The sequence below is a fragment of the Boleophthalmus pectinirostris genome, unplaced genomic scaffold, assembly GCF_026225935.1.
Source record: "Boleophthalmus pectinirostris isolate CB_2022bp ecotype Guang Dong unplaced genomic scaffold, ASM2622593v1 HiC_scaffold_9, whole genome shotgun sequence".
Lineage (NCBI taxonomy): Eukaryota > Metazoa > Chordata > Actinopteri > Gobiiformes > Gobiidae > Boleophthalmus > Boleophthalmus pectinirostris.
Window position 1 is genome coordinate 38,566,792 of NW_026571541.1, and position 17,500 is coordinate 38,584,291.

The 17,500-nt window shown below is 44.2% G+C and overlaps 2 protein-coding genes across 2 annotated transcripts in view; both read left to right on the forward strand.

Annotated features, from left to right (window-relative positions):
• Positions 1-1,855, forward strand: part of ilkap (integrin-linked kinase-associated serine/threonine phosphatase) — a 14,380-nt gene extending 12,525 nt beyond the window's left edge. Inside the window, exon 10 of the mRNA XM_055166658.1 lies at positions 1,535-1,855. Within this exon, the coding sequence (XP_055022633.1) occupies positions 1,535-1,729 (195 nt within the window). The 3' untranslated portion in view covers positions 1,730-1,855. The remainder of the gene's footprint in view (positions 1-1,534) is intronic.
• A 1,833-nt stretch (positions 1,856-3,688) lies between these two features.
• zgc:162872 (BAR_ACAPs and ArfGap_ACAP domain-containing protein) overlaps positions 3,689-17,500 on the forward strand; it is a 26,388-nt gene continuing 12,576 nt past the window's right edge. Inside the window, exons 1-11 of the mRNA XM_055166590.1 lie at positions 3,689-4,034; positions 8,491-8,548; positions 9,706-9,825; positions 10,473-10,526; positions 10,602-10,660; positions 10,758-10,941; positions 12,068-12,112; positions 14,353-14,448; positions 15,149-15,223; positions 15,453-15,556; positions 15,652-15,703. Of these exons, the coding sequence (XP_055022565.1) occupies positions 3,982-4,034; positions 8,491-8,548; positions 9,706-9,825; positions 10,473-10,526; positions 10,602-10,660; positions 10,758-10,941; positions 12,068-12,112; positions 14,353-14,448; positions 15,149-15,223; positions 15,453-15,556; positions 15,652-15,703 (900 nt within the window). The 5' untranslated portion in view covers positions 3,689-3,981. The remainder of the gene's footprint in view (positions 4,035-8,490; positions 8,549-9,705; positions 9,826-10,472; positions 10,527-10,601; positions 10,661-10,757; positions 10,942-12,067; positions 12,113-14,352; positions 14,449-15,148; positions 15,224-15,452; positions 15,557-15,651; positions 15,704-17,500) is intronic.

Here is a 17,500-nt window from a genome sequence, read left to right on the forward strand (position 1 = left end):
GTTAAAGTGAAAAAAAAATGCACACACTCACATGTCTGATGTCCAAAAGCTATTTTTATTTTTAAATTACCGTATTTTCCGGGCTATTAGATGCGCTCTTACGCCTCTATCCGCATCAAAAAACGGCCGCGCCCCACAATCCAGAGCCCCCCATACACGAATCCACTCGGGTGTCCCAGCACGACTTCAGTAAACTACAAACACACAAACACACACAGAACACACAAACACACACGGAGCAGACAGAGACCGCACAGCAACACACAGACACACTCATCACTCCACGCCGACGAAGAACGGAACGGAGGAACGAACGGAAAAAAGCGAGCGCGACGTCCCACTTCTAGACACGACTGAACAACTGAGGCTACGTTCAGTCTGCAGGTTTAACGCTCAATTCCGATTTTTTTGTGAAATCCGATGTTTTTTCGAGGTGCGTTCACATTTCCAGTTAAATGTGACTTGTGTGTGACTCCAGTGTGAACATTAAACGGTCCAAAAGTGTCCCACATGTGACACTGGAGACACGACGACGTCAACCGCAGCGAGCGTCTCTGTGTTTACACAAGTTGAACAAACATGGACGCAGCATCGAGCACCTGGAGATTTTAAAGTTCCTCTCGTACCGGAGCCACAACATGAACAACTGACTTGTTTTAAGGAGGAGATTGAGAAGGAGAAGGAGCAGGTTTTTGGTGGTGGTGTTTTGTGGTGAGTGGAGATGTGCTTCACTTCAGTCACATGGATCATGAACAGTTTTCTCTACTTCAGTGCAGAATAGTGACGTTTGTGTCTTGTTGATGACGTGTAGGTGGATGAATGTGACCTGACTGTTCACACTCAAGTCACATGTTAAAGATCAGATATGGATCAGTTTCAGGAGCACAGATCCAAGTGTCCTGGGTCATGTTTGAAAACATCACATCTGTGTGGTTCAGACGTCATTAAAAGATCAGATACAGAAACATAGAGACAAAAAATCAGATTTGGGTCACTTCAGGTGCATGTGAACAACTGAGTCACTGCGAACACGACGACAATCCGCTGGTCCCAGACACACCCTCCCTACACGCCACAACTGAACAAAGCCCAGAGTCACTGAGAACAAACAAACAAAACCACTCACACATCACACTGTTGGGTTTCCTTTAAAGTTTATTTGGGGAAAAAAGTTTGAAAATAGACCGTTTAATAACAGTGTGCCTTATAATCCAGAGCGACTAATAACCCGGAAAATACGGTACTTGAACTCTTAAACTAACCTGAACTTGAACCACGGCCTCGGACTCTGAGGAGCTGATCTTCATCCCAGCTGCTTCACACTCGGTTGCACAATTTCTGAAGTGTTTGTGAAAAAATCGTGCAACTTGAGTTTATTTCTCCAGACAGAGAAGAAGCTGAACTTTGTGCCAGTTTTTGTTTCATGTGAATAGACCCAGAAATGATAAAGATCTGAACCATAAACCAGGTCACACATCTGAGACTCTCACCTGTCTTCACTTCATTTAACTTCTTTCTCTTTCTTGTTTTCCAGGGTGGAGAAGGTTCAGAGGAGCAGAAAGACCCCAGCGTAGACCCTGGTCTGGACCCCGGTCTGGACCCCGGTCTGGACCCCGGTCTGGACTCGGTCTTGGACTCGGCGTGTCAGCAGTTGGCGTCGGAGGCGGTGAGACGGGGCTGCGCCGATAACGTCACTGTGATCCTCGTCTCCATCTCGTTCCCAAAATAAAGTCCGGTTTCGTTTGTGCCGTTTTTACATCTCGAGGTTTTTCTCATTTCGCTCAGACTTTTGTTCAAGCGCGACCGTGTTTTTTTTTGTTCTTGTAAGAATCAAATAAATGTTTTATTTTCAACATATTGATGTGGATGTGGAGTTTATGACGCCAGAATCAAGACACGTGGATGAAAATGATATGAGAGGAGCAGAGGATGAAGAGGATGAAGAGGATGAAGAGGATGAAGAGGAGAGGAGCAGAAGAGAGGAAAAGAGGAGCAGAAAAAGAAAAGAGAAGAGGAGTAGAAGAGAGGAGGAAAGCAAAGGAAAAGAGGAGCAGAAGAGAGGAAAAGAGGAGAGGATGAAGAAGAGGAAAAGAAAAGAGGAGAACATAGGATAAAGAGGAGAGGAAAAGAGGAGCAGAAGAGAGGAACAGAGGATGAAGAGAGGATGAAGAGGAGGAGATGGTCAGAAGTTTCTCTTTAGATTCCTGAAGTTTTCTAAACTTAAAAATCTCTAAAAGTCAAATCCACAAATGTTTTTTGTTCCTGATCATTTCTTGTGTTGTGCAAAAATACTGAAATATGGACAAGGACTAAACCAGGACTAAACCAGGACTAAAACAGGACTAAACCAGGACTAAAACAGGACTAAACCAGGTCTAAATCCTGCTGTGTGGACGTGTTTCTTCGTTTTCTATCAATAATATTTTTAATTTGGTTCAGTAAATTCAAATCTGGACTTTTTATTTTCTTTTATCAGACAAAACTTCTTATGTGAAGATTTCCTCGTCTTTGTTTCTCTACAGCAAATCAAGTAATCCAAAGTAATCAGATTACATTACTCACTTTAAATCATTTAATGGATTATTTTACAAACTACATGTTGGTGTGTGTAATCTGTAATCTGTAGGGGATTACACATTTGAAAAGTAAACTTCCCAACACTGAAGAAATGTCCCAGGTGTCTCTATTTTTGACCAATCTGACCCTGCAACAGTCAGTGTTGGGAAGTTTACTTTTAAAATGTAATCCCCTACAGATTACAGATTACACACACCAACATGTAGTTTGTAACAGAATCCATTAAATGACTTAAAGTGAGTAATGTAATCTGATTACTTTGGATTACTTGATTTGCTGTAGAGAAACAAAGACGAGGAAATCTTCACATAAGAAGTTTTGTCTGATAAAAGAAAATAAAAAGTCCAGATTTTACTGAACCAAATTAAAAATATTATTGATAAAAGACGAAGAAACACGTCCACACAGCAGGATTTAGTCCTGTTTTAGTCCTGGTTTAGACCTGGTTTAGTCCTGGTTTAGTCTGTTTTAGACCTGGTTTAGTCCTGGTTTAGACCTGGTTTAGTCCTGTTTAGTCCTGGTTTAGTCCTGTTTTAGACCTGGTTTAGTCCTGTTTAGTCTGTTTTAGACCTGGTTTAGTCCTGGTTTAGTCCTGGTTTAGACCTGGTTTAGACCTGGTTTAGTCCTGGTTTAGTCCTGTTTTAGACCTGGTTTAGTCCTGGTTTAGTCCTGTTTTAGACCTGGTTTAGTCCTGGTTTAGTCCTGTTTTAGACCTGGTTTAGTCCTGGTTTAGTCCTGTTTTTCCTGGTTTAGGACCTGGTTTAGTCCTGGTTTAGTCCAGGTTTAGTCCTGGTTTGGACCTGGTTTAGTCCTGGTTTAGTCCTGGTTTAGTCCTGGTTTAGTTTCTGCCAATGAGTGGAATTACTGGGGGAAAAAAAAAAAAAAAAGGATATAGCCCGAAATGTGTAATCCATTTATTTCAACAAAGTAACTGTAATCCAATTCCCACTCACTGAAACAGTAACTGTAACTGAATACAGGTACTCATCATTTGTACTCTGATTACTCCGGTACATGTAATCTGTTATTTGTTGTATAAACGTGGACAGATCAGTGGTTTTGTGTAAATCTGTTGGTCAAATCTGGGAGTGTCCCGGATGAACGGGGACGTGTGGGAGGGCATCTGACTCTGTGCACTTCCACGCCGCGCTCCTAGGCCCCGCTGTGTCTCCGGTGTGTGCGCGTGACCCGGATGTTTTGCGTGGCTCCGTAGTAACGCTCGTCCCGCTGCTCGTCCCGCGACAGCTGTTCACCGAAACCCCCGCACCAAAAAAACCCCCGCACGTCTCTGCGCGCGCACGGACCCCCGCACCTCGACATGACCTGCCCCGTCAGCGCCCTGCGGCTTTTGTGAGCGCGCACGGCGGGCTGCGGCTGCTCACGGACGCGCGCACGCACCCAAACATGGACCCGCTGCTGGAGTTTGAGGAGTGCGTCAAAGACACGCCGCGCTTCAGGTAAAACAGCACCACGAAACTTTGGGGGAAACTTTGTCAGAATGAAGAAGGTGCGTAACGGGAGCCCGTGCGCATGCGTAGTGTGGAGGAAGCGCATCCTCCTTCACATCCTTCCTGTCTCCTACCTCCTTTCCTACATCCTCCTTTACGTGTGTTGACATTTGACACGGCGCCTCCTACTTTTTAAAAAATGTATTACGGATTTTTATCACTTTTATTCAAAACGGGGGCTGGTATTTGTCTAAAATGTTCCGCAGGAGGGCATTAAATAATAATAAAAACAAAAAATGAACTGAAATGCACTTCAAAAAACAAAATAAAAATCAAATCTTAACTATTTTCTTCATTATTTGTCTCCAAAACCAAAATGAAAAAAACAGAAAATTATTCATTTTTTTCAATTTTCCGATTTGTGTTTCAATGAAAAATGGAAAAACGAATAACGGACCAAAACCAGGACTGAACCAAGACTAAACCAGGACTAAACGCAGGACTAAAATCCGGTCTAAACCAGATCTAAACCAGGACTGAACCAGGACTAAACCAGGACTGGACAAGGTCTATCTAAACCAGGACTAAAATTCGGTCTAAACCAGGACTGAACCAAGATTGAACCAGGTCTAAACCAAGTCTAAACCAGGACTAAAGCAGGACTAAAACCAGGACTGGACAAGGTCTAAACCAGGACTAAAACCAGGACTAAACCAAGACTAAATCAGGACTAAACCAGAACTGAACCAGGACTGAACCAGGACTAAACCAGGACTGGACTAGGTCTAAACCAGGACTAAAATCAGGACTAAACCCAGGAATAAAATCCGGTCTAAACCAGATCTAAACCAGGACTAAAACAAGATTTAACCTGGACTAAACCTACACCAGTTTGTGAAAATATTGTCCTGAAAAACCCCAACTTAATAATTCTCTCTCTTGTGTCGGCAGAATGTTGGAAAAAAACGCCAAAGTGTCTAAAACCACTGATTTGTCTCTGTTTTATACAACAAATGTCCCTGATGTCTGTGTTTTTGACCAACAGGAAACAGAGACTCAAACTGACAGATTTTTAGATAAAACCTGCTTAAAAAACGAATAAAACACAAATAAAATGTGATGATCCTGACTCATGTTGGTCATGAATGAACCGAGTGCAGAACAACTTTCCTTCATTACAAACTCGATTTACAATTTTGTTTTTACAAATCACCTCAAACCGAGAGTCTCCCAGTTTTTTATTTAGAAAATCTGCTCACCGTAAGTTAGACTGTATATTTATGAAGTTCTGTTTAAACAGTAGAAATGAATAAATGTGAGACAGTTCAGTTTATTGTCACATGGTGGAACAATAGTTTTAGTTTGTCTTTGCTGGTGGTTCGATGTTTGGTGATGATGTTGGAGCAGAAGTGTCGTCTTACAACAGGAACGTGCAGAGTTTCATTCCCGGACTCGGTGGAGTTTGCATATTCTGCCCGTGTCTGGTTTCCTCTGGTTTTGCCCGACGCTTCACCTGCAGCTGGGCTTTTCTCACCTGGTCCCGGGTCAGACCTGGTCCCGGGTCAGACCTGGTCCCGGGTCAGACCTGGTCCCGGGTCAGACCTGGTCCCGGGTCAGACCTGGTCCCGGGTCAGACCTGGTCCCGGGTCAGACCTGGTCCCTCGTAGTTTCAGTTTTATTGTTTGTCCTGATACTTTCTGTTGTATATTTACTTGTGTTTTAGCCGTGGGCAGGAGTACGGAGCTGGAGATACAGTTTATATGATTTATTTAACAGGAATGTTTTTGCTCCGTCGTCTCACAGCTCAGCATTTTAAAAACAACGTGACCCCCTAAAACACAACAAGTAAATACAGAAATGATATATTTTCTGTATCTCAATCTGTGTGTCGTTCATTCATTTGTTTTTCAATATAAACCAAAAATAAGAAAATGAAAAAACAACAGTTTTCTTCATTATTTGTCTCCAAAACCAAAATGAAAAAACAGATAATGATTCGATTTTTCAGTTTTCGATTTTGTGTTTAAATGAAAAATGGAAAAAACAGATAACGACCGTTTCCTGTTTACGTGACTTCAGTGACTGAACCAGGACTGATCCAGGTCCAGGACCAGACCGGGATTGAGACTGGGACCAGACCGACAGTATTTGTTGCAACCAAACGGTCCATTCGAACCAAAAGTGGTGAGTTCGGTTCGTTTGCGTTGTGTGAAAGCGTCAATCGAACTCGGACCCGAACCAAATCAAGCGGACCGAGACCGCAAAAAAGAGGTGGTCTCGGTTCGCTTGAATCCACCAAATGACCAACTTTGGTGCGGTTCCTCTGGTGTGAACGTGAACCCGGGTCCAAACCATAGACGTTATGGACAAACGGACTATTCCAAATGCATCATGGGAGAAACGCGTCTCCTCTGCCTGAAATGACGCTGTACGACTCCAGCGCAGTAACAGACTGTTGTCCAGACGCAGACGCGATTCATTTTCGAATCATTTTACCAACAATGGCCAATACAGAGAATGAAACACACGAAGATCAGAGCAAGAACCAGTGTGCGAAACGTGTGGCTCCAGAGTGAGTCAAAGTTGGGGGTGTGTACTTCTGTTCAGGACCTGCACGCACAGAGACGACCCGGTGTCCCCCGTGATCACACAGCAACCAACATTTGTTATTTTAGGCTTTAATTAACCAAATAATTTCATGGCAATAGGCAATCGCCCATTCAATTGATACAACTTAAAAAAGTCCCTGTTTTTAGCCTCGTGTGAGAAATACAGTCGGACTAGATCCAAACCAGAGTCCTGAACCAGCGGGAGCAGGTCCGGTTCAGTCCGGGCTCAGAGGAGCTGGAGCGGGGAGCCTCGACCTGAGGAAGAACTTTCCCCGGGAAGAACCAAATGCACAGAGGACGGACGCTCAGAACAACATAGAACAAACCAAACTGGACTCACGCTTCTGTCCGGATGCTGCACCACCTCGGAACCAGCCGTGGTTCTTGAGCGCGGAGAACCGGAGCAGCACGGACCTGTGGTCCACAGAACATTCTCACTTTTCCCGCACGGAAACAGCGCGCAGACGACTGAAAGTACTCGCTCGGACTCAGTCCATCAAGCACTGGTCTTGCTCGCCACCGTTTGGAACCAGCACATGGAGGACAGAGCCTCCGGACCATCTGACCAACGAGCTTGTAACAGACCAAGGACCAGACCCCAGCCCCGTCCTGAGGAGCTGTTGGCTGCTGCTGTTACCTGAACTCTAGGCTGATGCGGTGAGTTTGTACAAAGTTCTACATGTTGCCGTTTTATGAGTTCATGGTGTTAATACCACGGGCCATCCTCATCTCAAATTAACAGGAACATCGGTGTTGATAACTGGAGTATCGCTGTTTTACCGGGAAACAGAGACACGTCAATCGAACCAGTTTTGGTTCGTTTGCCGGTGTGAACGCGACACACTGGAGTGTATTTGCTACATAATAACAATTGTATTGCCTGGTGCGAACCAAATAATCGAACTAGCGGTGTGAAAACGACCTAAGACCAGGCCGGGACCAGACCAGGACCGGACCGGAGGCTCAGAGCCCACATCAGGGCCGGAGCTCGAAGCTGAGGCTCAGAGTCAAAGCTCGGAGTCCAGTCTGGTCCTGGTCTGGTTCTGGTCTGGTCCTGGACCTGGATCAGTCCTGGTTCAGTCCGACATCACAGTCACTGAAGTCACGTAAACAGGAAACCACTGTTATCTGTTTTTTTCCATTTTTCATTTAAACACAAAATTCGAAAACTGAAAAAAATCAAATCATTATCTGTTTTTTCATTTTGGTTTTGGAGACAAATAATGAAGAAAACTGTTGATTTTTAATTTTCTTATTTTTGGTTTTATATTGAAAAATGAATGAATGAACGACACACAGATTACTTTGGATTTAATATTTGATTTTAACATTTTCATTTCATTACATCGTATTTTACTTTGTTTCCATGTGTAGAAATCTATGTATTTTTGTTTAGAAAGACGCTGTATAAATAAAATATCACAATTATAACAGGAAATTCACACTGTAGCTGATGATATTTATGTAAAGATTTACAGTAGTTCTGGTTTAGTCCTGGTATAAAGATAATAAAGATGATGATTTAATGTAAAGATTTGAGTGTTTCAGTTGTTTCTTTCTCTTCTCTGGTGGAGTTTTATTTGATATTCACATCTGGGTCTGTAGAAACGAGCTCTGCCCAGATTCCTGTAAATGTTTGAATAATGTTTCTTCCGCACCGGGACGTTACTGGAGGATCAATTGTCCTGTGGATCTGTGCTCTTTTAGTCGGAGAGTTTAGATTTGACACAACTAAAGTCTAAAGTCTGATTCTGAATGTGGCATTTTTTGTAGGAAAATCGCTTTAAAAATAAAGTTTGTTGGTGTTTTCTGTTCTTCAGACTTAATAATGAGACATGTTTAATTTTGTGTTTCAGACGGAGCCTGGACCAGTTTGAGGCTGAAGTCTGTCACCTGGAAACAGCTCTGGAAAAGGTACAAGTCCCCAGAGAAACCAGGACTAAACCAGGACTAAACCAGGTCTAAACCAGGTCTAAACCAGGACTAAACCAGGACTAAACCAGGACTAAACCAAGAATAAACCAGGACTAAACCAAGACTAAACCAGGACTGAACCAGGACTAAACCAGGACTGAACCAGGACTGAACCAGGACTGAACCAGGACTGAACCAGGAACCAGGACTAAACCAGGACCTAAAACTAAACCAGGACTAAACCAGACTAAACCAGGACTCTAAACCAGGAACTAAACCAGGACTAAACCAGGACTAAACCAACCAGGACTAAACCAGGAACAGGACTAAACCAAGAATAAACCAGGACTAAACCAAGACTAAACCAGGACTGAACCAAGACTAAACCAGGACTGAACCAGAGAACTAAACCAGGAACAGGACTAAACCAGGACTGAACCAGGACTAAACCAGGAACTAAACCAGGACTAAACCAGGACTAAACCAGGACTAAACCAAGAATAAACCAGGACTAAACCAGGACTAAACCAGGTCTAAACCAAGAATAAACCAGGACTAAACCAGGACTGAACCAGGACTAAACCAGGACTAAACCAGGACTAAACCAGGACTAAACCAAGACTGAACCAGGACTGAACCAGGACTAAACCAGGATTGACTTGAGGCCAGAACCAAAACTCTCTCCAGATTAAATCCGTATGACCTTAAAGAATAAAGGTTTAAAAAATGAAAGTTTTTTATTGTAAAACGTCTGTTATTTCGTCTGTTATTTGTCTGTTTTTCGTCTGTTATTCGTCTGTTTTTCGTCTGTTATCTGTTTTCGTCTGTTTTTCGTCTGTTTTTCGTCTGTTATTCGTCTGTTTTTCGTCTGTTATTCGTCTGTTTTTCGTCTGTTTTTCGTCTGTTTTTCGTCTGTTATTCGTCTGTTTTCGTCTGTTTTTCGTCTGTTTTTCTCTGTTATTCGTCTGTTTTCGTCTGTTTTTCGTCTGTTTTCGTCTGTTTTTCGTCTGTTTTTCGTCTGTTTTTTGTCTGTTATTTTTGTCTGTTTTTCGTCTGTTTTTCGTCTGTTATTCGTCTGTTTTTCGTCTGTTTTTCGTCTGTTATTCATTTTCGTCTGTTTTTCGTCTGTTTTTCATTTTTGTTTTTTTTGGCTGCAGGTGGTGAAACTTTGCGGGCGTCTGGTGGAGGCGGGACAATCGTACAACTCGACCAATCAGCAGTTCCTGAGCGGCTTAAAGGAGCTGTGCGGGTTTTACCACAAAGACGGCGTCATCACAGTGAGTCGCTCCTGCCTCTGTGTTTGACGTGCCTCGTTATTTAGATCCTAAAATGTTCGTATTAACTCTACATGACCCTGGGGTTTTCATTCCGCTACTTTGTCCGTAAATAAATTCCTTTTCCTAATCTGGACCTGGCGCCAGATTTGCTCCTGTAACTGCTGGCCTCGTTGAGCTTCGTTTGACTGGAGCTGAACGTTGTGGAGTTGGGGCGTTTTATAAAATCGTGAGAATCGTTTTATCGGCAGAATGTGCAGAAAGAAGTAGTAGTAGTGTGGTAGTTTAGCTGCCAGGCCTGTTTCAGACGCAGCAGCCGAAAAACCAACAACCACCAGAAAAATAAACGTCTTTATCTATCGACTCTCAGGTCCTAAAAACAAACTCTGTGTTCCTCACCTCTGTGTTCCTCTGTTCCTCTGACTCTGTTTCCTCTGTTCTCCTCTAATCTGTTCTCTTTACTCTCTCTGTGTTCTGTTCTCCTCTGTGTTCCTCTGTCTCCTCTGTTCCTCTGTGTTCCTCTGTTCTCCTCTGTTCCTCTGTTCCTCTGTGTTCTTCTGCTCTCCTCTGTTCCTCTGTTCCTCTGTGTTCCTCTGTGTTCCTCTGTTCCTCTGTTCCTCTGTTCCTCTGTGTTCCTCTGTGTTCCTCAGGGTTGTCTGGAGCAGTTCCATCAGGCTCTGAGTGAAATCCTCAGCTTCCACACTGTGAGTTTTATTAAACCATCATGAAGAAATGTCCAGAATGACTTTGAGGATGATGTAGTTTTTTGTTTTTTGCAGATGTTTCTGGATCAGACTCAGAGGGCCATCGGTCAGCAGCTCTCCAACCTCTGCTCCCAGTAATGACGCCCACACGTTTCACTTAGAACAAACTTCACACTTTAAGTTCCACACACACAGAAGAACAAAGACGCTGATCTGAAAGTGTCTCGTCAGGTTCCTGCCGCCTCTGGCCGACTGCAGGAGGGAGTTCGTGAGGATCGGGGACGACCTGGAGTCTGTGAGTCTGAAGAACGCTCAGGTCTCCAGAGTGAAGCCCGCTGAAGCCGAGAGGAGCTCACACCTGCTGCTCGCCACCAGGAAGTGCTACCAACACTTCGCCCTGGACTACTGCCTGCAGGTACTACAATACTACTAATACTACTACAATACTACTACTACAGTACTACTACTACTACTACTACAGTACTACTACTACTAATAGTGTTGGGAAGTTTACTTTTAAAATGTAATCCCCTACAGATTACAGATTACACACACCAACATGTAGTTTGTAACAGAATCCATTAAATGACTTAAAGTGAGTAATGTAATCTGATTACTTTGGATTACTTGATTTGTTGTAGAGAAACAAAGACGAGGAAATCTTCACATAAGAAGTTTTGTCTGATAAAAGAAAATAAAAAGTCCAAACTTCACTGAACCAAATAAAAAATATTATTGATAGAAAATGAAGAAACACGTCCACACAGCAGGATTTAGTCCTGGTTTAGTCCTGGTTTAGTCCTGGTTTAGTCCTGGTTTAGTCCTGGTTTAGTCCTGGTTTAGACCTGGTTTAGTCCTGGTTTAGACCTGGTTTAGTCCTGGTTTAGACCTGGTTTAGTCCTGTTTTAGTCCTGGTTTAGTCCTGGTTTAGACCTGGTTTAGTCCTGGTTTAGTCCTGGTTTAGTCCTGGTTTTATTTCTGTTTTAGTCCAGGTTTAGTCCTGGTTTTTGTTCCGTTTCAGTTCCTGGTTTAGTCCTGGTTTAGTCCTGGTTTAGTCCTGGTTTTTCTGGTTTTAGTCCTGGTTTAGTCCTGGTTTAGTCCTGGTTTAGTCCTGGTTTTAGTCCTGGTTTAGTCCTGGTTTAGTCCTGGTTTAGTCCTGGTTTAGTCCTGGTTTAGTCCTGGTTTAGTCCTGTTTAGTCCTGGTTTAGTCCTGGTTTAGTCCTGTTTAGTCCTTTTAGTCCTGGTTTAGCCCAAAATGTAAAAACAGTAAAATCCTTCTGTGTAATCCATTTATTTCAAGAAAGTAACTGTAATCCAATTACCAGTAACTGTAACTGAATACAGTTACTCATCATTTGTACTCTGATTACATTACTCTGGTACATGTAATCTGTTACTCCCCAACACTGACTACTATTACTACTACTACTAATACTACTACTATTACTACTAATACTACTACTACTACTGCAGCTACTACTAACAAACACAGACACATGATCAACACTGGTTTAACTCTGACCTGGTGTTGTTCTCCACAGTTGAACTCCTTCAGGACGCAGCAAAGAGCCGACATCCTCAACTCAGTGAGTACAGCGCCCTCTGCTGGAGGTTTACGTACAAACAACGACGTCACTCTCCCTGCAGAAGTAAAGTCTCGTCTCGTTTGTCTGTTGACGAGGTCGGACTCTTTTCTCTCCTGCCTCGTGTTTTCCTGTTTTGTTTCTTTGTCTCGTCTGGTGTTTGTGCAGGAGACTCCAGACGTTTTCCTCCTTTGCTCCTTTTATTAAACAAAAATACCACAGAGCTGCTCATTTTAGCGATCACCAGAAAACGAAGAAATGAAGAAGAGCTGGAGAGCCTTAGACGGGGAACAGTTAGACGCCTGTTAAACATAAACAGTCTGTGTGTCGTTCGTTCATTTGTTTTTCAATATAAAACCAAAAATAAGAAAATGAAAAAACAACAGTTTTTTCTTCATTATTTGTCTCCAAAACCAAAATGAAAAAACAGATAACGGTTTACATGACTTCTGTGAGTGCGAACTCCAAACTTTTGCAATGCATACAGACTGAACCAGGACTGATCCAGGACAGGTCCAGGACCAGGACCAGACCAGGACCAGAGTGGACTCCGAGCTTTGACTCTGAGCCTCAGCTTCGAGCTCCGGCCCTGCTGTGGGCTCTGAGCCTCCGGTCTGGTCCCGGTCTCGGTCTGGTCCCAGTCTGGTCCTGGTCTGGTTTCAGTCCTGATCTCAGTCTCGGTGTGGTCTCTGTCTCAGTCCTGGTCTGGTCCTGGACCTGGATCAGTCCTGGTTCAGTCCGACATCACACTCACTGAAGTCACGTAAACAGGAAACAGTCGTTATCTGTTTTTTTTCCATTTTTCATTTAAACCCAAAATCGAAAACTGAAAAAACAAATCATGATCTGTTTTTTCATTTTGGTTTTGGAGACAAATAATGAAGAAAAGTGTTGTTTTTTCATTTTCTTATTTTTGGTTTATATTGAAAAACAAATAAACGACTGACACACAGATTATAAACCATTATCTTAGTGCACAAGTCAAAAATCAAAGTTACACATTTACAGTGTTGATGAATCAGATTCACACACATGTACATGTAGATATAATCCACAAATCCTTTGTGAGCTTCTTGGGAGGGGATGGAGACACTGACAGCTCCTGAGCTACAGGTTTGAGATCCCTGCTCTAGTGTCCTTCACTTGTGAGACTCTCTGCTCTTCTGAACCTAAATTAACGATGGATTTGATAAGTTGGTCTCTAAACACAATTTAAATCTTTTTTTTTCGATGAGGATCGCAAGTTCAGGGGGAAATCTGTTTGCTCTGGTCCGTGGAGGAGTTAGAAGACATTTACCTGTTCAGAAACATGACTGCAGGACTTTTACTGACTGGATTATTCATGGCCCTGGTTCTTTTGAAAATTCAGATTACTGAGGCGGCTGTTCAAAGCTTCTTGGCTGAGACGAGGGGCAGAGCTTCGAGCGCTTGAACCTGTGACTATGAGCCGGGTTCTGCTGGTTAGATGGACAATGTGGCTCTAAATCACAATACTGGATAAAATCTTGGAGAAAGAAAATGGACTTGAGAGAAATAAATGTTTAAAAGGTTCAGTTGTGGAAAGTGAAAAAGCAGCTGCTCCAAAACCAAACAACACGAGTTTTATCTCATCGGTCGTCCACAGCAGCTCTGGTCTCAAGGTCTCAACTCCCCCTCACAGCTTTGCCCCTCCCGGTGGTGGTGGGCGGGTCTGTCGTGGATCCGGATGCTGCTGCCCTCGTCGGGTTCACTCCACCCCCCTCCCCAACCCGACCGGACCCTCCTGCTCGTCCTGTGAAGCGTCTGTTCTGTGTTTTGTCTGTGCTCATGTCGCAGAGGTGTTGTTGTTGTTGTTGTTGTTGTTTTTTTGTACACTCCTCCACACTATGCCCTGACAGGAGCACGGTCCGGGGCTATTCTCTTTTTTTCTGCTGCAGTGTTTATCCAGTCCACTTTATTTCTACAGCACATTTTAACAGTGAATCATAAATAAAAACAATAAATGAAAAGTGCTAAAATGCAAAAAGCTAAAAATGATTAAAAAAAACACAGATTCAGGGGGAACCGGTTTGTCCCAGTCCATGGAAGACGTTTATCTATTCAGAACCAGGACTGCAGGACTTTTGCTGATTGGATTAGACACGGCCCTGATTTTTCAGAACTGACCTGAATTGACTTTTTGGAGATTTCGTGGTGAAGTTCGAAGCCTCAGACGTCTGACTCCATCACAGTAGAACTTCCTGACGTCTCTGGTTCTTCCTCAGATCTTCTCGTACGTTCAGGCCCAGAGCACCTTCTTCCACCAGGGCTTCGACCTCCTGAGAGACCTGGAGCCCAACATCAAGACCATGGCCAACCAGGTACAGGACTAGACCAGGACTGGACCGGGACTGAACCAGGACTGAACCAGGACTGAACCAGGACTGAACCGGAACTGAACCAGGATGGAACAAGGACTGAACCAAGACTGAACCAGGCTGAAACAGGACTGAAACAGGACTGAACCGGGACTGAAGCAGGACTAAACCAGAACTGAACCAGGACTGAAGCAGGACTGAACCAGGACTAGACCAGGACTGAACTGGGACTAGACCGGGACTAGACCGGGACTGAAACGGGACTGAACCAGGACTGAACCAGGACTAAACCAGGACTGAAGCAGGACTGAACCAGGACTAAACCAGGACTGAACCAGGACTGAACCAGGACTGAACCAGGACTAAACCAAGACTGAACCAGGACTGAACCAGGACTAGACCAGGACTGAACTGGGACTGAACCGGGACTAGACCGGGACTGAAACGGGACTGAACCAGGACTGAACCGGGACTGGACCAGGACTGAAGCAGGACTAAACCAGAACTGAAGCAGGACTAAACCAGGACTAATCCAGGACTAAACCGGGACTGAAACGGGACTGAACCGGGACTAAAGCAGGACTAGACCAGGAGTAGAGCATGGCCAACCAGGTACTGGACCAGGACTAAACCAAGACTCCACATTGAAACGTCACGTAAAACGGATTTTGTTAAAGTTAAACGTTGTGTTTTGTGTTTTCAGATTTCTCGAGTGTCGTCTGAGTGTTCAGCCAAAAGGAAAGATCTGGAAAACAGACACCAGCTCGTCCAGCAGAGGGTGAGGTCCTGGTCCAGTCCTGGTCCAGTCCTGGTCCTGGTCCAGTCCTGGTCCAGTCCTGGTCCAGTCCTGGTTCAGTCCTGGTCCAGTCCTGTTCAGTCCTGGTCCAGTCCTGGTCCAGTCCTGGTCCAGTCCTGGTCCAGTCCTGGTTGTCCAGTCCTGGTCCAGTCCTGGTCCTGGTCCAGTCCTGGTCCAGTCCTGGTTCAGTCCTGGTTCTTGTGTTCTTCAGGATGCGTGTGGGGAGCCGTGGGCAGGTCCGTGTCCGCTCAGTGGAGATTCTCTTCAGGGAAAACTGTTCAAACGGAGCCGCCGGAAAACCAAGACCTGGAAGAGGTTTGGACCCAAAACATTATTATGATTATAAGTCTTTGTTTAGTCCTGGTTTAGTCCTTGTTCCAGTTTTAAATCCTGTCCCATGTTTTTTCCAGATGTTGGTTTTCCATTCGGGACAATCAGCTCCTCTACAGAAAATCTCATAAGGTAAAAGTCTGAAGGATTTTAAATTGTCTGTGGTTTTTAAGAATGTTCTTCACTCACAGCTGAACCTCTCCAGATCCTTCAGCTGCAGAGAGGTGAAGGATTTCATTCTCAGTTTATGGACGGGCCTCATGTTTAAGCTCAGAACCTCCAGATTTCCCTGTGGAGTGTGATGGAGTGTGATGAGTGTGATGAGTGTGATGAGTGTGGTGAGTGTGAGTGTGTGTGTGAGTGTGTGAGTGATGAGTGTGTGAGTGTGTGAGTGTGTGATGAGTGTGTGAGTGTGTGAGTGTGTGAGTGTGAGTGTGTGTGTGAGTGTGGTGAGTGTGTGGAGTGTGATGAGTGTGATGAGTGTGGTGAGTGTGATGAGTGTGTGAGTGTGATGAGTGTGTGAGTGTGTGTGTGAGTGTGTGTGAGTGTGATGAGTGTGATGAGTGTGGTGAGTGAGTGTGATGAGTGTGTGTGAGTGTGTGAGTGTGTGATGAGTGTGTGGATGAGTGTGTGTGAGTGTGTGAGTGTGGTGAGTGTGTGATGAGTGTGTGTGAGTGTGTGAGTGTGTGAGTGTGTGGTGAGTGTGGTGAGTGTGTGAGTGTGGTGAGTGTGTGAGTGTGGTGAGTGTGAGTGTGGTGAGTGGTGAGTGTGGTGTGTGTGAGTGTGTGAGTGTGTGAGTGTGTGTGTGAGTGTGTGTGTGTGGTGAGTGTGTGTGAGTGTGTGAGTGTGTGAGTGTGTGAGTGTGGTGAGTGTGTGAGTGTGTGAGTGTGGTGAGTGTGGTGAGTGTGGTGAGTGTGGTGAGTGTGGTGAGTGTGGTGAGTGTGGTGAGTGTGGTGAGTGTGGTGAGTGTGAGTGTGTGTTTTAGGCTCCGTTTACATGTACATGGGTATATTTAAAAACGGAGACATTTCCCTTTGTTTGTTCACATCTTTTACACTCAAACTGCAAATTCAGCTCTGAAAACGAATCTTTCTAAAAACTCCGTTTAGAGTGGAGATTCTGGAAAACTTCGGTTTCACGTTTGTGTGTAAAGTGACGTAAATGGAGTTTTAGGAGCTGACGCGCCGAAAGTGTGACCAATGTTTAACTTTTGCTCTGATGATGACAGTGTGTGAGATACAGGGAGAGTGACACCCCCGATTAACCATCACACCCCTAAAAAGCTTCAAAAGGAACATTTTGAGGGGGCTAAAATTTAGTTTAAAAACTATATAGATGAAGTCCAGACGCCGTCCCATACGGACCTGAACCAGGGTCAGACCGATGTTCCCAATGTTCCTCCAATTGCGAAAGGAATTTATTTATTTATTTCCCTGTTAAAACCGCGGGCCTCGTCTCAAGTTCTCACCATGAACTCATAAAACAGCATCATGAGGCCTAGAACTTTGTACAAACTCACCACATCAGCCCAGAGCAGAAGAACTGAGTTGAGGCGACAGCACTAAACCCACTGGACACTCACCAGAGCCCAGCGCCTCAAGACGGGGCTGGGGTCCAAGTGTTGGTCAGATGGTCTGGAGGCTCCATCCTCCATGTCCTGGTTCCAGACGAGGGCGTTTTGAAAACGGAGGGAGGGAAATATTCGTTTGTCAAAATACTCGTCTATGTGTAAACGTAGACTTAAATGAAATAATGGGGAGAGGCAGGTTTGACTGTACATGGATGGATCCTGCAGTTGTGTTTGAAATGCTCATGAACCTGCCTGGGAACTGCAGATTTAAACAAACTTTAAACTAAATGAAACTCAAACTAGAAAAACACCAATATTCAGTCAATTTAAATTCACAGGTTTGTTTACATCAGATGAAT